At 41.7% G+C, this 27,559-nt stretch overlaps 1 protein-coding gene across 3 annotated transcripts in view; it reads left to right on the forward strand.

Annotated features, from left to right (window-relative positions):
• LOC118374840 (N-chimaerin) overlaps positions 1–26,508 on the forward strand; it is a 55,516-nt gene extending 29,008 nt beyond the window's left edge. For all 3 annotated transcript variants that reach the window (XM_035761312.2, XM_035761325.2, XM_035761319.2), the window contains 7 exons: positions 6,279–6,356; positions 8,559–8,643; positions 17,874–18,047; positions 18,243–18,320; positions 18,683–18,820; positions 18,924–19,029; positions 22,323–26,508. In XM_035761312.2, the coding sequence (XP_035617205.1) occupies positions 6,279–6,356; positions 8,559–8,643; positions 17,874–18,047; positions 18,243–18,320; positions 18,683–18,820; positions 18,924–19,029; positions 22,323–22,494 (831 nt within the window). In that variant the 3' untranslated portion in view covers positions 22,495–26,508. The remainder of the gene's footprint in view (positions 1–6,278; positions 6,357–8,558; positions 8,644–17,873; positions 18,048–18,242; positions 18,321–18,682; positions 18,821–18,923; positions 19,030–22,322) is intronic.
• The last annotated feature ends 1,051 nt before the right edge of the window (positions 26,509–27,559 follow it).

A 27,559-nucleotide genomic window follows, 5' to 3' on the forward strand; every position in this document is an offset into this window, starting at 1 on the left:
GTGCCGTTCCCCTCACAGCTCCGTAGGCGAGCACCATGGTCTTGTAGCGGATGCGAGCTTCAACTGGAAGCCAGTGGAGAGAGCGGAGGAGCGGGGTGACGTGAGAGAACTTGGGAAGGTTGAACACCAGACGGGCTGCGGCGTTCTGGATGAGTTGTAGGGTTTAATGGCACAGGCAGGGAGACCAGCCAACAGCGAGTTGCAGTAATCAAGACGGGAGATGACAAGTGCCTGGATTAGGACCTGCGCCGCTTCCTGTGTGAGGCAGGGTCGTACTCTGCGGATGTTGTAGAGCATGAACCTACAGGAACGGGACACCGCCTTGATGTTAGTTGAGAACGTCAGGGTGTTGTCCAGGATCACGCCAAGGTTCTTAGCGCTCTGGGAGGAGGACACAATGGAGTTGTCAACCGTGATGGCGAGATCATGGAACGGGCAGTCCTTCCCGGGAGGAAGAGGAGCTCCGTCTTGCTGAGGTTCAGCTTGAGGTGGTGATCCGTCATCCACACTGATATGTCTGCCAGACATGCAGAGATGCGATTCGCCACCTGGTCATCAGAAGGGGGAAAGGAGAAGATTAATTGTGTGTCGTCTGCATAGCAATGATAGGAGAGACCATGTGAGGTTATGACAGAGCCAAGTGACTTGGTGTATAGCGAGAATAAGAGAGGGCCTAGAACAGAGCCCTGGGGGACACCAGTGGTGAGAGCGTGGTGAGGAGACAGATTCTCGCCACGCCACCTGGTAGGAGCGACCTGTCAGGTAGGACGCAATCCAAGCGTGGGCCGCGCCGGAGATGCCCAACTCGGAGAGGGTGGAGAGGAGGATCTGATGGTTCACAGTATCGAAGGCAGCCGATAGGTCTAGAAGGATGAGAGCAGAGGAGAGAGAGTTAGCTTTAGCAGTGCGGAGCGCCTCCGTGATACAGAGAAGAGCAGTCTCAGTTGAATGACTAGTCTTGAAACCTGACTGATTTGGATCAAGAAGGTCATTCTGAGAGAGATAGCGGTAGAGCTGGCCAAGGACGGCACGCTCAAGAGTTTTGGAGAGAAAAGAGAGAAGGGATACTGGTCTGTAGTTGTTGACATCGGAGGGATCGAGTGTAGGTTTTTTCAGAAGGGTGCAACTCTCGCTCTCTTGAAGACGGGAGGGACGTAGCCAGCGGTCAGGGATGAGTTGATGAGCGAGGTGAGGTAAGGGAGAAGGTCTCCGGAAATGGTCTGGAGAAGAGAGGAGGGGATAGGGTCAAGCGGGCAGGTTGTTGGGCGGCCGGCCGTCACAAGACGCGAGATTTCATCTGGAGAGAGAGGGGAGAAAGAGGTCAGAGCATAGGGTAGGGCAGTGTGAGCAGAACCAGCGGTGTCGTTTGACTTAGCAAACGAGGATCGGATGTCATCGACCTTCTTTTCAAAATGGTTGACGAAGTCATCTGCAGAGAGGGAGGAGGGAGGGGGGGGAGGATTCAGGAGGGAGGAGAAGGTGGCAAAGAGCTTCCTAGGGTTAGAGGCAGATGCTTGGAATTTAGAATGGTAGAAAGTGGCTTTAGCAGCAGAGACAGAGGAGGAAAATGTAGAGAGGAGGGAGTGAAAGGATGCCAGGTCCGCAGGGAGGCGAGTTTTCCTCCATTTCCGCTCGGCTGCCCGGAGCCCTGTTCTGTGAGCTCGCAATGAGTCGTCGAGCCACGGAGCGGGAGGGGAGGACCGAGCCGGCCTGGAGGATAGGGGACATAGGGAGTCAAAGGATGCAGTAAGGGAGGAGAGGAGGGTTGAGGAGGCAGAATCAGGAGATAGGTTGGAGAAAGTTTGAGCAGAGGGAAGAGAAGATAGGATGGAAGAGGAGAGAGTAGCGGGGAGAGAGAGCGAAGGTTGGGACGGCGCGATACCATCCGAGTAGGGGCAGTGTGGGAAGTGTTGGATGAGAGCGAGAGGGAAAAGGATACAAGGTAGTGGTCGGAGACTTGGAGGGGAGTTGCAATGAGGTTAGTGGAAGAACAGCATCTAGTAAAGATGAGGTCAAGCGTATTGCCTGCCTTGTGAGTAGGGGGGGAGGGTGAGAGGGTGAGGTCAAAAGAGGAGAGGAGTGGAAAGAAGGAGGCAGAGAGGAATGAGTCAAAGGTAGACGTGGGGAGGTTAAAGTCGCCCAGAACTGTGAGAGGTGAGCCGTCCTCAGGAAAGGAGCTTATCAAGGCATCAAGCTCATTGATGAACTCTCCTAGGGAACCTGGAGGGCGATAAATGATAAGGATGTTAAGCTTGAAAGGGCTGGTAACTGTGACAGCATGGAATTCAAAGGAGGCAATAGACAGATGGGTAAGGGGAGAAAGAGAGAAAGACCACTTGGGAGAGATGAGGATCCCGGTGCCACCACCCCGCTGACCAGAAGCTCTCGGGTGTGCGAGAACACGTGGGCGGACGAGGAGAGAGCAGTAGGAGTAGCAGTGTTATCTGTGGTGATCCATGTTTCCGTCAGTGCCAAGAAGTCAAGGGACTGGAGGGAGGCATAGGCTGAGATGAACTCTGCCTTGTTGGCCGCAGATTGGCAGTTCCAGAGGCTACCAGAGACCTGGAACTCCACGTGGGTCGTACGCGCTGGGACCACCAGGTTAGGTGGTCGCGGCCACGCGGTGTGGAGCGTTTGTATGGTCTGTGCAGAGAGGAGAGAACAGGGATAGACAGACACATAGTTGACAGGCTACAGAAAAGGCTACGCTAATGCAAGGAAATTGAATGACAAGCGGACTACACGTCTCAAATGTTCAGAAAGTTAAGCTTACGTAGCAAGAATCTTATTGACTAAAATGATTAAAATGATACAGTACTGCTAAAGTAGGCTAGCTGGCAGTAGCTGCGTTGTTGACACTACACTAATCAAGTCGTTCCGTTGAGTGTAATAATTCTACAGTGCTGCTATTCGGGGGCTAGCTGGCTAGCTAGCAGTGTTGTTTACGTTACGTTGAGTTAAAAGAACGACAATAGCTGGCTAGCTAACCTAGGGAATCGGTCTAGACTACACAATTATCTTTGAAACAAAGACGGCTATGTAGCTAGCTACGATCAAACAAATCAAACCGTTGTACTGTAATGAAATGAAATGAAAATGTGAAACTACCTGACCGGGTTGTTGAATTCAAAACAGTAGACGTTGGCTAGCTGTTAGCAGTTAGCTGTTGGCTAGCTAGCAGAGTCTCCTACGTTAAGGACGACAAATAGCTGGCTAGCGAACCTCAGTGAATTAAGATAATCACTCCAAGGCTACACACACTAAACTACACAATTATCTTGGAAACAAAGACAGCTATGTAGCTAGCTAACACTGAACTAATCAAGTCGTACAGTTGAGTGAATAGCACTACAGTGATGCTAATCTGTGTGCGTTAGCTAGCTCCTGGGCGAATAGCAGTAAGGCTACGTTAGGGCGACGAAATACGATAATTATGCAATTATCTCTGATACAAGGACGGCTATGTAGCTAGCTAAGAAGAATTGCTAAGATTAGACAAATCAACCGTTGTACTATAATGAAATGTAATGAAAAAGTTATACAACCTGCAGAGCGAAGTGCGAATGCGACCGCTCGCTCCAACCGGAACCTTAGATGTCCCCACAGCAATGTTCCAACATCTAGTGGAAAGCCTTCCCAGAAGAGTGGAGGCTGTTATAGCAACAGAGGGGACCAAATCCATGATTTTGGAATGAGATGTTTGACGAGCAGGTGTCTACACACTTTTGTATTCTAAGTCATTCAAAGGTTTGTATCATTCACAACTAAAGTTGCCAAATAACTCAAACGATCACTTTTACGCTCAGTATAGCCACTCTCGCTCCAGAAAGGGGGAAATAAGCTTTTTTATTTTATTCAGATAAAAACAAGATTCTCTGGTCTGATGAAACCAAGATTGAACTCTTTGGCCTTAATGCCAAGTGTCACGTCTGGAGGAAACCTGGCACCATCCCTACGGTGAAGCATGGTGGTGGCAGCAACATGCTGTGGGGATGTTCTTCAGTGGCAGACACTGGGAGACTAGTCAGGATTGAAGGAAAGATGAACGGAGAAAAGTACAGAGATCCTTGATGAAAACCTGCTCTGGACCTCAAGTCTAGGGCAGAGGTTCACCTTCCAACAGGACCACGACGCTAAGCACCCAGCCATGACAACGCATGAGTGGCTTCGGGACAAGTCTCAATGGCCTTGAGTGGCCCAACCAGAGCCCGGACTTGAACCAGATCAAAGATCTCTGGAGAGACCTGAAAATACTTGTGCAGCGATGCGCCTCATCCAGCCTGACAGAGCTTGAGAGGATCTGCAGAGAATAGGAGACTCTCCAAATACAGGTGTGCAAAGCTTGTAGCGTCACACCCAAGAAGACACGAGGCTGTAATCACTGCCAAAGGTGCTTCAATAAAGTAAATGGTCTGAATACTTATGTAAATGTGATTATTATATTTTTATTTTGAAAACATTTTTAAAAACCTGTTTTTTTCTTTGTCATGTTGTATTGTGGGTAGATTGATGGGGGGGAAAATTTGATACATTTTATAAGGCTCTAACGCAACAAAAAGTCAAGAGGTCCTTCTGTAGCTCAGTTGGTAGAGCATGGCGCTTGTAACGCCAGGGTAGTGGGTTCGATTCCGGGACCACCCATACGTAGAATGTATGCACACATGACTGTAAGTCGCTTTGGATAAAAGCGTCTGCTAAATGGCATATATTATTATATATTATAAGAGGTCTGAATACTTTCAGAATGCACTGTATATCATTTATATTGGATCATTGTGTATTCATAGCAACCCACCTTCTAAAACCAACTATTATATGTGGGAACGGAGTTTTCCACATTGTAGTGGATGCAACAATCCAGTCTAGCACTCAATTTCATCATGATGACCTTATATTCCCATTGAGACTAATGCTGTTCTGCCACATTGGACTGGAGTGGAGCAGCACTGTCTGATTTGAGTGCCATTTTGAGTGGATGGCTGCTCAGTCATTGAGGCATTTTAAACAGCACCACTTTGCATTATAGCCCTAGATCAACTGTAATAATAATATAATAATTAGGGGGTGCTTATATAGTCCTGTTTCACTTATTTACAAATGGGTAACCTGTACAGGTGTGAAATGTAAATGTTTTTCCATTTTACACCTCACACAGAATGGGTTCGTTCACAGCCAGGGGATCAGCCATTATTGAGCAATTACGTGGAGAACACTAACACATTTGTTTAAAATTATATTTAACTAATAGAAAGGAAGCTCTGTTGTGTAACATGACATATTTTTTGGTAAATAGCTGTCCGATATTGTTGTTTTTCACTCTGAAAGTTACAACCATGTAGGACTTAGTAGATTGCACCATATCCTAACATTTTTGGATTTGTAATGATTTTTTTCTGTATGCTGTAGATGTGTTTTTGTAGCATTCAGATTGTTAATGCTCAGTCTCAACCCTGGAACGACAGTGGCAGCGTCAAGCAACATTGAGCTGTATTGTAGGATTGAGAATTGAGCATTCAGTCCTCTCATATCTCACTCACTCTACCTGTGGGGTAATAGGAATATACTATAGCACTGTTGATAAAGCCAAGCCTGTTCTTTTCTCTGATTGGACTATTCTTAATGTGAGACAAATTCCACAGTGACACAATGCTCCACCCGCGCTCACTCTCTTGCTTTCCCCCCCATGGCCTGTATTCACTCTGGGTTTTGTGTGAGCACCAGTGACAGTATCAGTGCGACATAGGGAGGAGCGGGTTAACTCCGCCACACCTCATCTGCATAGATGCACACAGTCAAGCTGGATTCTTTTAGGAATAATCTCGTTTCAAACATAACCCTGTGCTGGTCAGGGTAAGGACAAAACTATGTGGCACTGTTATTTAAAGGAATACTCCAACTACTTAAATTTTTTTCCTTTCAGATCTTTGCATTCTTAGTGGATTCTACCTGCTGCTGTTGTGATAATGAGTGCGTTGGCTTGTTTTGCTATACCTGCTGCATTGATTTTAATGATGCCAGCAGTGGTGCTGAGTACAGGCTAGCTCTGAGCTGCTCCGAGTTGACTTTTCTGAGCTTGCGCTCCAGTTCTGTCGGTCCTCCAAGTAAGCATCACTTCAGCTCTGAGAAAACAGGGGGAATTTCTCTTTTAGTATCCACCCACCATGTTGTACATAGTCAGGGAGGGGAAGAAGTCTCTGGTACACAAGGCTAAGAAGGGGGCGCAGAATGACCTTCTGGCCACAGCATGGAAACCTCTCAAACTGTTTGCCTATTCACAGCTCACCTCGCTGGTACGTCGAGCCACCCTGAAGGACAATGTCCACACGACCAAGTATGAGAAAGTCCACAATTTCAAGGTAAGACCTGAACCTACCTGTTCAGCGCTTCTTACTTTTCCTCTTCCACTCTTCCTTTTTCACTGCCTTTACGGTGGTTGTATCACATTTGAGGTTTGTTTGATTGGCATATTCTACGTTTTTGGAATGACAGAGGTGGAGAATTGCCAGGAACTTAATAAAAAAATATATCTGATTGGCTTTCCGACCAGTGAGCAGGATTTTGAATAGTCGTGAAGGGGGAGGGTTTGTATTCGTCCTCAGCAACTGTCCTCAGTCTGACTTGCTACCGGACCTGTCGTGGGTAGCTCATATAAATGTGGAGAGGGCGAGGTAGCAAAGCTACCTGACAGAACACAACACAGCCCTTATTGCCATTCTGCCTAGGCAGACGCTTGGGAACCCTCACAGAATTCAGCCTCATCTTGCTAATCACGTCTCTTACCAGTCAAACGCAACAACCATCTTCTCCTAAAATAATCTCAGCCATCAGCCAGAGATAATTTCACTAGAGCAGTGGTTCCCAAACTTTTATAGTCCCGTACCCCTTCAAACATTCAACCTCGAGCACTCTCAAATGTTGTTTGTTGCCTGCCATACACACACTATACGATACATCCAGAAATCTGGCAGTGGCTTCTGATTTCAATTCAATTTTCACGGAACCACTTGTTGCAATTTCGATGAGTCTCTCTTGTTCAGATATCGGTAAGTGGACTGGAGGCAGGGCATGAAAAGGATAACAAATCCAGTTCTTTGTGTCATCCGTTTCGGGAAAGTAATTGCACACTCAACTCACTCAAGTACTTCGCTATGTCACATTTGACATCGTCCGTAAGCTTGAGTTCATTTGCACACAAAAAATCATTCAATGATGGAAAGAACTGTGTGTTGTCCTTGTTATTGCAGACAAAAAGAGATCCAACTTCTTAATCATAGCCTCAATTTTGTCCCGCACATTGAATATAGTTGTGAAGAGTTCCTGTAATCCTAGATTCAGATCATTCAGGGTTAGAAAAAACATCACCCAGATAGGCCTGTCGTGAGAAACTCCTTATCATGCAAGTGGTCAGACAAGTGAAAATTCATGATCAGTAAAAACTTTAAGCTCGTCTCTCAATTTTAAAAAAGCGTGTCAATAATTTGCACCTTGATAACGACCACACTTCTGTATGTTGTAAAAGCTCTACATGGTCGCCGCCCATATCATTGCATAGTGCAGAAAATACACGAGAGTTCAAGGGCCTTGCTTTGACAAAGTTAACTATTTTCACTATTGTGTCCAAAACGTCTTTCAAACTGTAAGGCATTCCCTTGGCAGCAAGAGCCTCTCGGTGGATGCTGCAATGTACCCAAGTGGCGTCGGGAGCAATTGCGGTAGTAATTGCTTACACGTGCTTTCACTCCACTATGTCTCCCAGTCATGGCTTTTGCACCATCAGTACAGATACCAACATGAGCAGTTTGCCATTTGATTCTAACTCTTTTTTTTGTTTGCAATTTTTGTTAAATCACATAAATAGTACTCTTCCATTTCAGAGCCTGGATTTTTCGCCTGGGGCTAGTGGAATTCCCGCAAAAGACTAACAGTTAATGTGATTGGATGTTAATTATTTGACAAGGCTACCTGTATTTGACATTGTTATTTCACTGAACACTAGATGGTTTAATTTTGTTTGGCAGTGAAACAAGGCTACTCAGGTGAGGAAACATAAAATATATGTATAATTTAAAAGGTATAGCATTTTCACAATAATTAACCAGTCCATTGGGTTTTCTCATTTGTTGTTTATCTTGTCATTTGCACAAGAGGCCTATCCTCCACGTTCCCATTCCCAAAATAACAATCTAAAACCAGGTGTGATTTTATTATTTATATTTTTGGGTAATCATGAGTAAAATCTTTTCACTGGAGATAAATGTTGAACATTTCTGATTTGGTCTTGCCATTACCTGGCAGAACTAGGCATTTGTTTGTGATGTGGTCCCGTTTTAGATTTCAATGATAATCCTGGCATTGTCAACCATGGTACTCACAAACACTCCTGCCACACTCCAACCACCATTAAGACTTGCTAGTCTCTCTCACAGGGATAATTACCAATTGGCTCCTTCAGTGTGCGCAGGCTGTGGAGAGCCAGGGGAAGGCCAAGTATGTCCATCTATCCTTCCATCCAGTAAGAAAGTGACCAAGTTTCCATCCTTTCTTCCTCTCCCCTGCAGGTGCACACCTTCCGTGGACCCCACTGGTGTGAATATTGTGCCAACTTCATGTGGGGCCTCATCGCTCAGGGAGTGAAATGTGCAGGTAAAAGGAGGGTGGGAAGCGAACTGTGATCTTTGTGTTTTGTCTTTTTTACACACAGCTAATTTGAACCTGGTTTTGAGGAGATGTCACATACAGCACCATACAAGTGTCTACAGGGCATTTGTAACTTCACTCTGGTCATCTATTTTGAGTACAGAGCTCTCTGGTGTGAGAGTGGCAGAGCGCAGAATAATTGATGAATTGAAATGTTGCCAGTAATTGACTATCACTAACCCTCTTGATAACATGAAAATAATCTAACCAGCTCTGGAAAGGTGAGTAAAATGGTCAGTGTGATCTGTTCTCTCATTTTTGTATTTAAAGTAGCTAGCAAGCTAATCAATGTTAGCCAGTTAGCTTGGGTGCTTGACTGCCGTTGTTTTATTTTTGTTTAACCTTTTTATTTTAGGGAAAACAAATTCAAACCAACAGCGCATTCGGAAAGTATTCAGACCCCTTGACTTTTTCCACATTTTGTTATGTTACAGCCTTATTGTAAAATTGATTAAATTGTTTACCCCATAATGGCAAAGCAAAAACAGGTGATTAGAGATGTTGGCAAATGTATTAAATAAAAAGCTGATATCACATTTACATGGGTAAGGGTAGGCATCAACACATCTGCCACACTGATCCTCAACACTGGGGCCCCTCAGGGGTGTGTGCTTAATCCCCTACTGTACACCCTGTGCACCCATGACTGTGTGGCCAAACACGACTCCAACACCATCATTAAGTTTGCTGACGACACAGCAGTGGTCGGTAGGCCCTTAATGTGAACGAGACAAAGGAGTTGATTGTTGACTACAGGAAAAGTGAGGCCGAACATGTTCCTTGGTGTCCACATCACCAGCGATCTATCATGATCCAAACACACAAAGCCAGTTGTGAAGAGGGCACAACACATTTTCCCCTTCAGGAGACTGAAAATATTTGCCAAGGGTCCCCAGATCTTCAAAGTTACACATCTGCACCATCAAGAGTATCCTGACCGGTTGCTTCACCTCCTGGTTTGGCAACTGCTCGGCATCTGACCGCAAGGCGCTACAGAGGGTAGTGCATATGGCCCAGTACATCACTGGGTCAAAGCTTCCTGCCAACCAGGCCCTATATACTAGGCAGTGGAAGAGAGCACAAAAAATTGTCAGACTCTAGTCACCCAAGTCATAGACTGTTCTCTCTGCTACCGCACGACAAGCGGTACCTGAGCGCCAAGTCTAGGACCAAAAGGCTCCTTAATAGCTTTTACCCCCAAGCCATAAGACTGCTGAACAATTAATCAAATGGACACCCGGACTATTTACATTGACCCCCTCCACCCCCATTTTGTTTTTATACTGCTGCTACTTGCTTTTTATTATCTATTATCTTTACCCCTACCTACATGTACGACTAACCTGTACCCCGCACATTGACTCAGTACCAGTACAGTATATAGCCTTCATTATTGTTATTTTATTTAATCAAGTGGTAAATTGCATTGTTATGAAGGGCAAAGCTTTTTTATGATGCCTTTCACAACTACAATTACTACAACTACTTCTATCTGCTTGGCTGGGTAATTAACCTACTTGTTTATAAAAACGTTATTTGTTTTTTTAATACAACTTTTCACATAACACAACTGTTGATGAAGCTGTCTGTCGTCAGGGCAGTAACTCAAGTCAAGCTAATTCTAAATCTTCACTAGTTACCACAACCACAAAGTTGTAAAGCACACCTATTTCTATAATTTGTCTTCTTAAAATGTGATTTTAACCCCAACCTTAACCACACCGCTAACCATATTCCTAAACATAAATAAAGGTGGTGATCTTGTCTTAGAGTAATGTTATACTATGCTATTACAGTGATTCTTGGGGACCTTCAATGCTGTTGACATTTTTTGGTACCCTTCCCCAGATCTGTTTCTCGACACAATCCTGTCTAGGAGCTCTACGGACAATTTCTTTGACCTCATGGCTTGGTTTTTGCTCTGACATGCACTATCAACTGTGCAAACTTATATAGACATGTGTGCGTGCGTGCCATCCCATAACATCAAAGATGATCAATGAAAACAGCATGCACCTGAACTCAATTTCGAGTCTCATAGCAAAGGGTCTGAATACTTACAATACCAGTCAAAAGGTTTGGACACCGACTCATTCAAGGGTTTTCCTTTATTTGTACTATTTTCTACGTTGTAGAATAATAGTGAAGACATCAACTATGAAATAACACATGGAATCATGTATTAACCAAAAAATTGTTAAACAAATCAGATAATGTTAGGTTCTTTGAAGTAGCCACCCTTTTGCTTTTTTATTTGTAATATTTATTTAGGGTGTAGATCAGCTTTAATATTGCAGATTGTTGCGTCCATCAATGTAATTGTCTGCATATCTTCCAATCCCCCATATTCTTTTTACATACATAAATACATATCTATAAAAAATATTTCCTCGATTACCCTTCCACCCTTCCACCCCTCCCCCAATTGGAGCAAACTAGTGAACAACTCTTGGGCCTGTATTTCAAGCTTTTATGGACAGTATTTTACAATAGTTTTATTTTATTTGTTTTTAACTCTTGTCCTTCATCTAACCTCAACCTCCCATATGTGTATGATGTCCATCTGGTTTGCCATAAACTGTACTCTTTCAGAAAGGTTCTTAACCTATAAATGTTTAACGGGCACAGTATGCTTTACATGCGTTATCTTGTTGTTATTAGTCCCAACCTTCAGCTCCATTCAACCCCTCCCAAATATCTCTTAACACCATCCATATTGGATTTCTATTTGCCATAGGTTTTTCAACTGTGCTGTGATGTGTCACAAAGGTTTTCTCATTGTTTATTTTCAATCTGTAGAAACATTTTTACTAAAAGTATTATTATATTATTGATCGATTGACTATGACTTTTCAAATCGCCCAGTAGTGCTATCTGCAAGGTTAGCTCCAGGTAACCTGGACCTGTGACCAAAAACAGGCTACATATGGACAGTACCAAAACAAATGATCTAATGATTCTGTCTCTTCGTAGCAGAATCTGCAGAGCTGGGAATGTTGTATCTTCCATATAAATAACATTCTGTTAGTTGCAAGAATTGTATATAATTTAAATTGTGTTTTGAATCTGGCGTCATATTACCATAAATCATAATAATATAATATAATATATGCCATTTAGCAGACGCTTTTATCCAAAGCGACTTACAGTCATGTGTGCATACATTCTACGTATGGGTGGTCCCGGGGATCGAACCCACTACCCTGGCGTTACAAGCGCCATGCTCTACCAACTGAGCTACAGAAGGACCAGCAGGTATCATGTGTCATGGAATCTGTGAGTCAATCTCTTCCCAACTATTTAGTTATCTATATGGCATGGCATGGTTTCAATTTTTTGGTCCTTACAGTAAATTAAACTGGTATACTTTTTTTATTTATCACAATTTTCTTGAATCAATTATAGTTTTTAATGCAGGGCCGCCAGACTTTTCCCCACTTCCACTTTCCCCTTACATGTTTGCGGTAATGCCGCAATTAGTTGGTTGTAATTATGGGTAGAGCAGACATTTTCATATGTTTTAGTTGGCTGCATGTATGACAACTCCACCACTTATACCTTTTTTTTGTGTGTTTTTTTCTGGACGATTTAAATTGAAATTGCAACCAACTTTCTATGGCTTGTTTTAAAAATAGCAATATTCGGGAGATTTCCTTTTCAAATTACTGAAGGTGAGAGGTTATAATCAGAATAAAGGGGAAAAGGGCGCTTCTTGAACAAAGGGTGAGACATTCTTACTAATTTGCTAGAGAACCATTTTGGATTTAAGTATAACTTTTGTATGACAGAAGCCTTTAGTGAGAGGTCTAATGCTTTAACGTTTAATCATTTCTTCCCTCCAAATTCATATAAATTTTTATAAATAGGTGTGTTTTAATTTTGTCAGGCCTGCTATTCCAAATAAAATTTGAACGTTTTTATTGTGTTATTGACTGTACGTTTGTTTATCCCATGTAACGCTTGTTGTTTTTGCTTTATCTTGGCCAGGTCGCAGTTGTAAATGAGAACTTGTTCTCAACTGGCCTACCTGGTTAAATAAAGGTAAAATTAAAAAAATGGTGGAAACCTTGTTTTACTCTTGACTGTTTAAAACTTTGAGATGTAGCCATTATTTACTATTTTACACCTAGGGTTACTATACATGATTTTAACCCCTTTTATAAGAGATTATTTTAAATTGAAATGTTTCAGGCATTTATATAAAAAGCCTTTTCAAGATCCGCTATGAATAGCAGGCCTGGTTTACCAGATTTTTCATAGTGTTCTATTGTTTCCAATACTTGCCTTATATTATCACCAATGTATCATCCATGTAAAAAGAACTGATTTAGAATTAATAATATCCAACGCGCTATACATTTTGAGATGCAGTGCCGGGGCTCCCGAGTGGCACAGTGGTCTAAGGCACTGCATCTCAGTGCTAGAGGTGTCACTACAGACCCTGGTTCGATTCCAGGCTGTATCACAACCGACCGTTATTGGGAGTCTCATAAGGCGGCGCACAATTGGTCCAACATCGTCTGGGTTTGGCCGGGGTAGGCCGTCATTGTAAATAAGAATTTGTCCTTGACTGACTTGCCTTGTTAATAGGGATAGGCGTCCCGCTACCTGTCGACAACATCTGGTGAAATTTGAGGGCGCGCAATTCAAATAAATAATGGTAATATTAAACATTCATGAACATACAAGTATCTTATATAATTTAAAAGCTTACATTCTTGTTAATCTAACTGCGTTGTCCGATTTACAATAGGCTTTACAGCGAAAGCATACCATGTGATGGTTTGAGGAGAGCGCACCACATCAACATATTTTTCAACCAGCACAGGCTTCATAAAAACACAAAGCGATTTAAATAAATCACTTATTTTTGAAAATCTTCCTCTGTTTGCAATTCCAATGGTCCCAGCTACAACATGAATGGTCGTTTTGTTAGATAAAATCCTTCTTTATATCCCAAAAAGTCTGTTTAGATGGCACCATCGATGTCAGTAATCCACTCGTTCAACATGCAGACAAAGGAGTCCAAAAAGTTACCGCTAAACTTTGTTCAAACAAATCAAACTATGTTTCTATCTAATCCTCGGGTATCCTAAAATGTAAATAAACTGTAATATTTCATACGGAAAGAAGTATGTTCAATAGAAAGTAAAATGAGTAAGCGTGCATCCTCTTCACCACGTGCCAACCGACTGATTTTGAACCTGGAGTCTTTGTACAAAAACTCAAACTTGCTCATTTTTGAAGAAAAAAGCCTGAAACAATGAACAAAGACTGTTGACATTTAGTGGAAGCCATAGGAATTGCAATGGGAGCTAAAAAAAAATCTATTTTTTGGGGGGGGGGGAATTTCACCTGCCATATCATTTGTGTTATAGTCTCAGACATTATTGAAACATTTCTAGAAACTTCAAAGTGTTTTCTATCCAATGCTACCAATATATGCACATATATGCATATGCTTCTGAGTAACAAGCAGTTTTCTTTGGGCACATCAGTCAGGCAGAAATTAAGGAAAATAGACCCTAGCTCTAAGAAGTTTTAAATAAAGGTCAAATATTTTTTGTTGTTGTAAAAGACAAAGTACATATTATGGCAAGAAAAGCTGAAATAAGCAGAGAAACGAGAGTCCATCTTTACTTTAAGACATGAATCTTCAGTCAATTTGGAAATGTTCAAGAACTTTTAAAGTTTCTTCAAGTGCAGTCGCAAAAAACATCTAGCGCTATGATGAATCAGGCTCTCATGAGGACCGCCACAGGAACGGAAGACCCCGAGTTACCTCTGCTGCAGAGGATAAGTTCATTGGAGTTACCAGCCTCAATTGCAGCCCAAATAAATGCTTCAGTGTTCAAGTAACAGACAGCTCAACAACAACAATTTTGCAACCGCCGTGTCTTTGTGAGACACAGAGTTCATGACAGGATTATCTCCTCATATATGTGGTTCCCACCGTGAAACATGGAGGAGGATGTGTGAAGGTTTGGGGTGTGCTTTCCTGGTGACACTGTCTATGATTTATTTAGAATTCAAGGCACACTTAACCAGCATGGCTACCACAGAATTCTGCAGCGATACGCCATCTTATCTGGTTTGCGCTTAGTGGGACTCTCATTTGTTTTTCAACAGGACATTGACCCAACACACCTCCAGCATGCGCAAGGGCTATTTGACCATGAAGGAGAGTGATGGATTGCTGCATCAGATGACCTGGCCCCCACAATCCCCCAACTTCAACCCAATAGAGATACTTTGGCATGAGTTGGACCGCAGAGTTAAGGAAAAGGAGCCAAGAAGTGCTCGGCACATGTGGGAACTCCTTCAAGACTATTGGAAAAGCATTCCAGGTGAAGCAGATGGAGAGAATGCCAAGAGTGGGCAAAGCTGTCACCAAGGCAAAGAGTAGCTATTTGAAGTATATTAAATACATTTAAATTTGTTCAATACTTTTTTGGGGGTTACTACATGATTCCAGGTGTCATTTCATAGTTTTGATGTCTTCACTATTATTCTACAATGTAAAAATAAAGAAAAACCCTTGAATTGAACCCGTGTGTCCAAAACTTTGACTGGTGCTTTATCTAAATAAGGCATCTGTTTTTAATTTAAAAAGTCAACTTTATTTCAGTCAACTGAAATAAATTCATAAAGTCCTAATCTATGGATTTCACATGACTGGGAATAAAGATTGCTGGATATTGGCGGGAACTGGAACACGCTGTTGTACTCATCGATCCAGAGCATCCTAAACATGCTCAATAGGTGACATGTCTGACAATGCAGGCCATGGAATTGTGTACAGATCCTTGCGACGTGGCTGTGCATTATCGTGATGGTGGCGGATGAATTGCATGACAATGGGCCTCAGGATCTCGTCACCGTATCTCTGTGAATTCAAATTGCCATCGATAAAATGTAATTGTGTTGGTTGTCTGTAGCTTATGCCTGCCCATACCATAACCTCACCACCACCATGGGGCACTGTTGACAACATTGACATCAGCAAACCGCTCGCCCACACGACGCCATACACGCTGTCAAACATCTGCCTAGTACAGTTGAAACCGGAATTAATCTATAAAGAGCACACTTCTCCAGCGTGCCAGTGACCATCGAAGGTGAGCATTTGCACACTGAAGTTGGTTACAATGCCGAACTGAAGTCTGACCCTAGTGAGGAAGACGAGCACGCAGATGAGCTTCCCTGAGATGGTTTCTGACAGTTTGTGCGGAAATTATTTGGTTGTGCAAACCCACTAGTTTCATCACCTATCGGGGTGGCTGATCTCTGACAAGTGAATGTTAGTGATGGAGTGATGAATCACGCTTCACCATCTGGCAGTCTGACTGATGAATCTGGGTTTGGCGGATGCCAGGAGAATGCTATCTGCCACACGGCATAGTGCAAACTGTAAAGCTTGGTGTGGTCTGGGACTGTTTATCAAGGTTTGGGCTAGGCCCTTTAGTTCCAGTGAATGGAACGCTACAGCATACAATGACATTCTAGACTGTTTTGTGGTAACAGTTTGGGGAAGGCCCCATGACTGTGCACAAAGCAAGGTCCATACAGAAATGGTTTGTCAATCGGTGTGGAAGAATTTGACTGGCCTGCACAGAGCCCGTTGAACATCTTCGGGATTAATTGAAACGCCGACTGCGAGCCATGCCTAATCGCCTAACATCAACAGTAATTGTGTGATGGTGGGGGTGCAGGGCTTTGTTCCAAACAAAAAACGACAAGTGTTCTTGCTTTATTTCTTCAAAGTTAATGCTAGGAGAGGGGAAAAAATTTGAAGGCTCTTTCCTTTAGTAATAAAAGTGCTTTGGAATTAGATTGGAGAGGTGTGTATGGCCACTTTGAGACACCAGTTAGACCTCTCACTCAAACCCTTGTAATCATTTTTTATCTTTATCCTAACTGATGCCGGAACTTCTACAGATGTGTAAGCTGGAGCATTGGTACATTGTGGGAGGCAAAAAGTCTGTCTGGAGAGACTAATTTCAGGGAGTAATATAACTGTTTATTACGGCTTTTCCTGGCACGGAGGCTTGCTACACTCACACATGCAACTTTCACTCCGTTGACGGAAGTCTCCCTCTGTGATTTTGGCTTAAGGATATGAGTTTATTTGATCTGGAAACTCTCTTTTTGGGCTGGTGCTCAGTGGGCTAGCCTCTACCAGTATGTACCAGTTTTCTGTGCCCTACTCCTTCAAGACCACACACCTTTAGCCCCTACTGCATAGCAGCCTGTGAGGAACAACACCAAAACTTGTCAAATTAAATGAAAAAAGCTTGTCATATAAACGTGTGTGTCTCAAGATCACATGGTGGTCATTAGTTCATTGCCTACTAGCCTTTTCATCATTGACCTTAAGATGCCAAATCATATGAAAGCATCATCTCACTACTGACCTTGCACCGAGAAAGAAGTTGACGTCACAGGATTTAGACTGCTGTCTGTGGGTGCATGTGTGTGCTGTATTCTAGGTTCTTTATCGGCCAACACAAAATACCACTCCGATTAGTAATTTTTCTCAAAGTTGGCAGAATGTCAAGTGCATTCACTAATGCCAGTACATTGGTGCTGGCATAAGTGACTGTAACAACCTAAGCATTATGAAACTTTAATTCTTTCAAGTAGGCCTAACGTAGCAAGTTAGCAATAAATGTATGTTTGACACTTTCCCATTTGCCCTCCATACAACAACAACAAAAACTACCACTGCTTAATGCTTTATTTTCGCTGGGAAATAATTAAGGGCGGTGTTAGATCTTGCTTTTTCTATTCTTCTCTTGAGTTGCTCAAGGTGACATCAGCAGCCTTGGCAACCCACCCGGAACTGACGACATGCTCTAGTTTTCAATGCCACTTTTAAGGGAAAATTGATCAGAGACCTTAAGAAATTATGTGCATGATAGTGTGGGTTCTTACTCTTGTACTTTTCTTGATTAGAAGTATTTGTCTCTCTTTCTAATGTGTAATTGCTTGATGCTCTTGTAATAAAGTGCTCCCTTGCAAAGGAGACTGGTCTCAATGGGACCGCTTGCATAAATAAAGGTTCAATTAAAAAAATACACAATCTCCTATTGGAAATAACATTGAGGACAGTCTTTATGCATTGTTAAATTAAATGACACAGCATTTTTGCTTATCCCATCTTTTTTTCTCCCCAGATTGCGGTTTGAATGTCCACAAGCAGTGTTCCAAAATGGTGCCAAATGACTGCAAGCCTGACCTCAAGCATGTCAAAAAAGTATACAGTTGTGACCTTACAACACTGGTAAAAGCCCACAATTCCAAGCGACCCATGGTGGTGGACATGTGCATACAAGAGATTGAGTCTCGAGGTGAGCAGTGGAAAATGACCCACTTGGGATGTTTTTTTTTTTGCTATAGGGTAATGGTTTGACAACCTCCAGTAACAATGTTCATGTTACTTTGTTCAAATTTCCTGATGAGTAATGGAGAGGTGTTAATTTGATGAAAATGTAAAGCCGTTTAATTCGTCATTGTCCTTCTCTCCCCTCCTCCTCTAACTGGAGGTGTTCAGTCTGAGGGCCTGTACAGAATCTCAGGCTTCAGTGATCTGATTGAAGATGTGAAGCTGGCTTTCGACAGAGGCAAGGTCCTTTTTTCTTTGCCACCGTATCTCATTCAGTTGCCTGCTTTCTGGGTGGGGCAGTCAGTGGGTATCAATTGGACTTAGGCCTGGACAGCATTTTTCAAGCACTATTGTTGCAAGATTCGGGAGAACTAGGTTGGACAAAAACTGATTTCATTGTTTTATTAAATACAGTTATTTCATTGTTGATTGGCCTTACCTGATAACTGCCATTGAGTGCCTACTGAGTTTATAATCTCTAGACCGACTGCACAACCACAGAACTATGTCATTCGAAGTTATCCTTTTGGATGCTTGGCATCTTTTAATTAACTGCCCCATCTATAGCCAAGTTAAAATCCTCCCTCTGTCTCCCAATAGATGGTGAAAAGGCGGACATTTCTGTGAATGTGTATGAAGACATCAACATAATCACTGGCGCACTGAAACTGTATTTCAGGGATTTACCCATTCCTCTTATCACGTACGACGCCTACCCAAGGTTTATGGAGGCAGCAAGTTAGTCCTAAACTTAGCACGTTTTATGAATTTTTGTTATTGGGTGTGTGTATTATGGTTCCTGTACTGCAGACGCTGACTGTGTGCGTTTGTCGGGTTCTAGAGATAACGGATCCAGACAAGCGGTTGGAGGCCCATCATGAAGGTCTGAAGCTGCTGCCACCTGCACACTGTGAAACACTGTGTTATCTCATGGCCCACTTAAAGAGGTGAGACCAGATATCGTTGTATATTATGGTAAAACAGGCATACAGTTCCTAGTCATTGAGAAGAGACAATGATTAGATGTACAAGTCTATTAACAACAATAAAAACAAAAACATCTGGAGACGTCTGGATTGCATAAATATTTGAGCCCTTGAAGCAATACTTGGTGGAAGCACATTTGATAGCCATTAAGATGTTAGTTTTTTGGCCACAATTTAAAGAGCTAATATTTGTAATTTTCACACCACTTGAGGCAGTATACGTTTTTAAAGCATATACTGTGGCTACTTCGTAGTTTGAAACCTGAGCATTTTATTACATAATATGATGGATGTTTTACCTTGCTTCAATGTAGCCAAGTCAAAATCTCACTATCAGTGGATGCAATCATTTTATTACTGACATTAAAACTAGTAGCTTATTTCTCGTGTTCTATTGGTTTTCAACTTTGTTTCATTGTCCGGTAGCCAAATACAAGCTTGCGCGTGTATTGCTGCCGTAATAATGTAAAGAAATAGTTTATCAGCGTTTTAAGCTAAACGTTCTGATCTGTTGCATCAGATTCATTGCTTAAAAAAATGTATGGCAACTAGGCCTACTGGTTTTATGAATTTGAAATATAGCGTCCCACAACTCTCCCAGAGTCTGTTTGGGCTATTTCTTTCTCGACAAGCTGACCAATAGACTAGAGAAACTTTTCTACTATGGGGGATAGTAGATTTCCTTAAGTAATTTGAATTAAAGTGATAAAATAATATTGCCTAATTAGCCTACTCCTTGTCGACAATAATTCAAAATGGACTACTAAAGCATGATTTGGCCACAGAGGATCATTAACTTCAGTCGGAAGGAAAGGCAGTGAGCGCTGCAAATACAAAATAGATGATTGTTGAGTTGCAACTGTCACTGAAAAGCAGTGCATATTACAGTATTTCTAAATTCAATCACAGGAAAACATAGTTTGGAAAGCAAATGGCTATTCCTGTAAAGAGAAGCAATGAAAGACAGTAGTATTTTAGCTATCAAAATTTTCAATTTAATTCAGAAACAACAGTAGGCCTATAGTCAATCTTATTGGCACCAGCGGAGAGCATCGGCCACCAGCTGAGAGCATCGGCCATATGAATATACACACTGCGCATATTCACACTCATTGTTGGGTCAAGTACCACTTAAGTTTGTTTTTGGACAATAATTTCCTCCTCCAGTTTAGATGGACGTCGTATTCTATTTGTCTCACCTTATCGTTGGCCTATTTTAATGGACAAACTCGTTTTTATTGCTTGTGAGTTTCAGCAGAGTAGGCTAAATAGATTCTGCTAACGTCTCCAGATATAAAGTGTAGTCGAATTGCATTAAATGTGATTTTCATATGCAAAGAAAGAAATGTATCTGATATAGCCCAGGCCCTTTACACTATATTTGCTCAGCCATGCATTGATTGGTCTTTTTTTGCAAACAGTGATTGCGTTATGATTGAGTCATCACATTTCAAATAGCCTACTATCTTACATACGTCTGCAAATGTGATGATGCATGGTATTTTATATTATAAAGGTGCATTTTTATGGTGAACATTTGCTTCCCCAAACTTTAAACTCACGCGCCGCCTTTGCATGAATTTTGCTGTTCATTACTGGTATTGTTGCCTGAGAAAGTAAATGTGGACAGTTATTCTAAGTGTGCTGTTAGGACACACGTCATCCTCGACTTGCATGTTCTGTTAAGATGAATTACCATAATCTAAATGTGATTTAAGTTGTTCTGTGTGTGGACACCGTAATCAGGTTACGCACCCAATGCATATGGGTCTGGTACATTCTCAAATGTACGGTAAATCAAAATGCTTCCAGTCAAATGTCTGGTACCACATTTTCATAACGGAGTCCCTGGTATGCACATATTTTGCCGCTATTCCAGTGGAAGCTTACAGCATCTTTCTCTCATATTGAATGGTTGATTCCTGCCATGTCAATTGATTTCTGCTGTTATAGTATTTTATAATAATACAATGCAATATAATACAATAAAATAGACGTATTTAAAATGTGTTTTTCCATATGAATAACTTGTGAGATGTTCCAAATTCTAATGCATCTCCAATACAGTCTGCGCATCCATTCACTTTGTTTTTCTTGTCATTGTGAACTACTCGTTGTACATTGTAAATTCAGTCACCCCCTTCATCGTCATGATCCTTATTCGGATAATTCAAATTCAATCATGAAGTGAGGAAAGACACATCAGCGTGTTGGTACCAATGCTGTTTGTCTTGGCAATTAGGTGTTACAACAAACAAACATCCTAAAAACAATTTTGTTTGTCTTCTAAGAGCATTGTAAAATACAAATACTTAGGAAAGGTCAGGGAAGGAGGACGATGTTGCAGATTTATTTTAATGGAGTGACTGCAGTCCCATCTTCTCTGCACCCCTTTTCACGAAAGCTGAAGGTCCGAAGCGTCTGCGCGTGTGCTGGATTCTCTACTTTGCACAGTCTCTGCTCTATTCGTTCAGCTGCCCAGAGAACAGGCTACTCTGGCGAATGATGCTTGTTTAATAAAGTTAGATCAAAGCTGAATCAATGTCTACAAGGTCACATAATGATAGCATTCTATATTACAGAACCTAATATTATTTTTTTTATTTTACCTTTTATTTAACTAGGCAAGTCAGTTAAGAACACATTCTTATGTTCAATGACGGCCTAGGAACAGTGGGTTAACTGCGTTGTTCATGGGGCAGAGCGGCATATTTTTACCTTGTCAGCTTGGGGATTCAATCTGGCAAACTTCCGGTTACTAGTCCAACGCACTAACCACTAGGCTACCTGCCGCCCCAATAATAGTATCAAATGGTTGGCATGCAGATGCTGCATGGATGTTTCAATGGTAAAACTTGAAGAATTATCATTCACGATTGACAATGAGAAGTGTGGTGGGTGACCACAAAAATGTGTGCGTAAAGTAGATGTAAAGAATCACATTCACAACGTGATTCGGATCTTCAGAGACCATCCGCCAATGGCGGTTCTAGTGTTAAAATGAGTAAATGTTTGTTTAGCAACTTATTGTGTGACCTATGGAAATTCTTAGCACAAATACTTATGCAATAAAGACCAAGGCCTTTTTTTAAATGATTAAATGTTCATATTGTTTACTAGGCGTGTTGATGTTTAACAGTAGGCAATAATTGTTTTATGGTAGAAAACTCTATGGTTTTGAATGAGCGTTGAATGAGTATGACAATGACACTTTTTTGTTGTTGCTTGTTACCCTTTCCTGCTCCTCTCCAAAGGGTAACCCAAAATGATAAAGACAACCTGATGAATGCAGAAAACCTTGGCATTGTTTTTGGGCCCACCCTCATGCGTGCCCCAGACTTGGATGCGATGACGGCACTCAATGACATCCGCTACCAGAGACAGGTGGTGGAGACGCTCATAAAGAACGAAGACATTCTGTTCTGAAAGGGGATGACAAACAATGAAGGAAACTTAAAATCATGAATAAGTGATTTACTCATAATTTAGAATGGAGGAAGTGACAATTGTGTTTTTGAATATTTTCCCTTTGTTAAACCAAGACTTTAATAATAATGGAGTATTTGAGCCATTGTACATTCTCTCCCACTCCCAGTGAACCCTGTCTGAAGAGATGTCTGTTGGGTTTGGATCACGTACCTTAGACTTGTCTTTTGCATGTTCACCCCCCCCCATTTCTGTCGGGGGTAACTGATGGAACACACATTCCTTCTGGATAGCTAGTATGTGTTTTGTTTTCAGATATTGGGTCACACCAAAGAGATGGAGGACTCATCTTTATCTCTGACATTATAGTGTCTGTGACAGCATGGGCAGTGCCATTGAAGCTACAAGCCATAGGAATCCCCACCCTGTTGGCTACTTTTACTACTTTAAAATGGTGTAAGCCCTCAATGTCCATGCCAAAACAGGTTATGTCCATGATGAGTCCTATCTATTTTCACAGGTCACACTCACTCATTAACTGCTCTCTCTGATCTTGTACTGTAGATGTGGCTCATTGTTTCATGATGGGTGTATTCTTCTTGTGAATCACTAATGTACCTGGGTATAACATCGGTTAAAAACCTTTTTAATTTTGTTTAATGTTGTTTGTATGTTCTTTTACATTCAAACACCTTTTTGAGGTGACTTATTTTTTAAGAGATGCAGTGGGATATTTATATAATTTCAGCCAGTAGTCCTAGCACTCAAGCCATAATGGGCGCCTTTAATGTACTATGTCATATTAGCGGTGTGTCCCGTGTACATCTCCACTGCATTTACATTATAATGACATGCCACACAATTGGCACTCACTGCCCCTACTGTCAAAGAGCAGCCAATGTGCTCAAGCCTCCCACTTTTAACTTGCAGCATCATTGTATGTGATGGTGCCTTTCAACCTTCCTATCAACATTGTCTATCTGTTTTGGTTGTTTGAAGTTTATTTAACTAGGCAAGACAGTTAAGAACAAACTCTTATTTTCAATGAAGGCCTAGGAACAGTGGGTTAACTGCCTTGTTCAGGGACAGATTTTTACCTTGTCAGACTTGAAACCTTTTGGTTACTAGTCCAACGCTCTAACCACTAGGCTACCTGCCGCCCCAGTGTCTGTGTCCCTTTATTCCCCGGGTCAGACTATGGCAAAATAACTTAAACTGTATATTTCGTGAAGAAAATGTGTGCTTTCTTTAGCTGTCTAAAAGTAGTAGTAGAGATCGTAGTAGTGGTAGTTTTGATTGATTGATTGTATTAATATCAATAGTATTAGTGACTGGTAAAAGTAGTGTTTTCATTTTAACATTCTGAAAGTTTCAACAGTGGGAAGTTTATGTTGAGTTAAATCTGCCTATCAAAGTTTGGTCATATGCACATCCTTAAAAACATAGGTGTTGGGCTAATAAAGAATACTAGTATAGAACAAGAAGGCCTGCACACTGTTAAAGCTCCCAATTCACCGCTTTATTGACAACGTTTAGATCTGAAACGGATCTTCGTCAGGTCAAACAAACTGAGTGTTCACATCCCAAAATCTACAGTCGTGGCCAATAGTTTTGAGAATGAGACACATTCATTTCCACAATGTTTGCTGCTTCAGTGTCTTTAGATATTTTTGTTAGATGTTACTATGGAATACTGAAGTATAATTACAAGCATTTCATAAGTGTCAAAGGTTTTTATTGACAATTACATGAAGTTGATGCAAAGAGTAAATATTTGCAGTGTTGACCCTTCTTTTTCAAGACCTCTGCAATCCACCCTGGCATGCTGTCAATTAACTTCTGGGCCACATCCTGACTGATGGTAGACCATTCTTGCATAATCAATTCTTGGAGTTTGTCAGAATTTGTGGGTTTTTGTTTGACCACCTGCCTCTTGAGGATTGACCACAAGTTCTCAATGGGATTAAGGTCTGAGGAGTTTCCTGGCCATGGATCCAAAATATCGGTGTTTTGTTCCCCGAGCCACTTATCACTTTTGCCTTATGGCAAGGTGATCCATCATGCTGGAAAAGGAATTATTTGTCACCAAACTGTTCCTGGATGGTTGGGAGAAGTTGCTCTCTGAGGATGTGTTGGTACCATTCTTTATTCATGGCTGTGTTCTTAGGCAGAATTGTGAGTGAGCCCACTCCCTTGGCTGAGAAGCAACCCCACACATGAATGGTCTCAGGATGCTTTACTGTTGGCATGACAGGACTGATGGTAGCGCGTGCTCACCTTGTCTTCTCCGGACAAGCTTTTTTCCGGATGCCCCAAACAATCAGAAAGGGGATTCATCAAAGAAAATGACTTTACCCCAGTCCTCAGAAGTCCAATCCCTGTACCTTTTGCAGAATATCAGTCTGTCCCTGATGTTTTTCCTGGAGAGAAGTGGCTTCTTTGCTGTCCTTCTTGACATCCGGCCATCCTCCAAAAGTCTTCGCCTCATTGTGCGTGCAGATGCACTCACACCTGCCTGCTGCCATTCCTGAGCAAGCTCTGTACTGGTGGTGCCCTGATCCCGCAGCTGAATCAACTTTAGGAGACGGTCCTGGCGCTTGCTGGACTTTCTTGGGCGCCCTGAAGCCTTCACCACAATTGAACCGCTCTCCTTGAAGTTCTTGATGAGCTGATAAATAGTTGATTTAGGTGCAATCTTACTGGCAGCAATATCCTTGTCTGTGAAGCCCTTTTTGTGCAAAGCAATGATGACTGCACGTGTTTCCTTGCAGTTAACCATGATTGACAGAGGAAGAACAATGATTCCAAGCACCACCCTCCTTTTGATGTTTCCAGTCTGTTATTCGAACTCAGTGATCTCCAGAATCACTGACATGATGTCAGCTGGTCCTTTAGTGGCAGGGCAGAAATGCAGTGGAAATGTTTTTTGGGGATTCTGTTAATTTGCATGTAAAAGAGGGACTTTGCAATTAATTTTAATTCATCTGATCACTCTTCATAACATTCTGGAGTATATGCAAATTGCCATCATACAAACTGAGGCAGCAGACTTTGTGAAAATTAATATTTGTGCCATGACTGTACACATTTCACCTCACATGACCATTGCCGACATGACGCATGGTGGGTACAAAAAACCTTTGTATATCTCCAATAATTAAATAACAATGAGATGGGTGCATGTAATTGTTCCATAACATATATATTTACAAAATAACCAAGTGGGTAACCTGGAAGGCAAAACAAATAAAAGTAAAGTAACATTCACGTAAGAAGTGGTCTGATATCAAACCTCTAGGAGAGACAGTACACAAACTAATAGTTATCGGTATCTCCGCCCATCCTAATAGTCTTAACACGTTCAATGCCAATGTATCTCAGAGTTAATGTTGTGACGAGCCTCCATGAAATGCGCAGCAACAGGGTTTCTCTGGTCAAGGGTTCTGATATTACTCCTGTGTTCTGCCATCCTTGTTTTCAGAGGTCATTTTGTTTTTTTCTACATAGCATAGACCACAAATACATTTGATCGGGTATATCACATTTTTTGAGGAACATGTTATGATGATAATCTTAACGGCCTTTGCCTGTAAAAGGGTGATTGAACATTGTGCATGTGTGGTTTAGTAAGGTATTCGGTCACCACTTCTTTGCTCCAGACCAGTGCAAGGGGGAGTTAGAGCACTGATTGTGCTTTTGGGTCCTACTGTGTCTCTAACTGAAAATGAATGGGTGACATAAACCTAAATAGAAACTGATAATTGTGCACGACTTCAGTATTACTTACGAAAACTGTTGTTACACTAAGGTTTTTATAATTTTATTTTGTTAGAATTATTTTGTTCTTACTGTACGCCACTCCCGACCAATCACATTGTACAGCGCCTAAGTAGTGCAACGGTATAAGACGCTGCATAGCTGTGTGCTGGCCTCGACTGGGAGACCCATGAAATGACTGAAGGTTTTTGGTTTCTCTCCCTCTAAAAACATAAATAAATCATTCTAAATAACAAACTGGCTTCATTTACAAATTATTAACTGTCTCACCCCATGTTGAAGAATTGCATATTTCTCACTCATTTTATGTTTATTTGAAGACAATCATATAAAGAATATTGTTGTTTTCTGAACAAAATGATTTTTATTCATTTAGAAATAAAAGCCCATTGGATAGTCTCACAGATGTATTATTAACCCTGTTATTAGCAGGACAATATATTAGTCATATTGGTCATGGCTCCCGAGTGGCGCACAATGGGCTGCCTTGCAGTTCTCCAGCTGTATCCACTGAAAGCACGCAGGGTTCAAGGCACGAGGGCACGGGATGGGCTGCAGAGCCCCACACAGAAGACTGACCTAGCCCATAGGGGAGGAGGTGGACCCACTGGCACCACTTCAGGGGGCATTGCACTAATAATGGCGCTGACTAAGGACATGTTCCCGCTGTTCTGTTCTGTTCTTAGTGCCAGTCTGCACATTCAAACTAAAACAATGTAACTAATAATGACATCTTTATCATTATTTTATTAATGAAAGCATAAAAATACTCTTTTCAAACAGCCAATGTTTATTTAGTTATGGATCCATAATGAATTACTATGGGAATAAATATGACTGAAGTTAGAAGCAATAGGATTTGAAGCAATAGCCTACAACTATTTTAGCACCGTTTCGGGATGCTCTGAGACAAGCATGGGGACGAGTCTTGATAAATCAATGAGATTTTTATTTTCACTGAATCTCCGTTTGGGTGTTGGTTAGACTAGAATTAGATAATGAGGGTGTAGAAATGTTACGCTCTTAGTGTAACCTTTATTTAACTTGGCAAGTCAGTTAAGAACAAATTCTTATTTACAAGGACAGCCTACTCCTTACTCCCCGTCGGGGAATTGAACCCCGGTCTCCCACGTGCCCGCAGGATATATATATTTTTTTAGTTAAATAGCCAGGCACTGTACTCCCGACCGCCACGTTGTACATATTTTCTGTTCCATCCTAACAGAAACACAGGGTTTTTCATTTTCCTTGGAATAGAAACACCATAATATTAATCTAATTAATTAAG

The sequence above is a fragment of the Oncorhynchus keta genome, chromosome 4 (genome assembly GCF_023373465.1).
Source record: "Oncorhynchus keta strain PuntledgeMale-10-30-2019 chromosome 4, Oket_V2, whole genome shotgun sequence".
Lineage (NCBI taxonomy): Eukaryota > Metazoa > Chordata > Actinopteri > Salmoniformes > Salmonidae > Oncorhynchus > Oncorhynchus keta.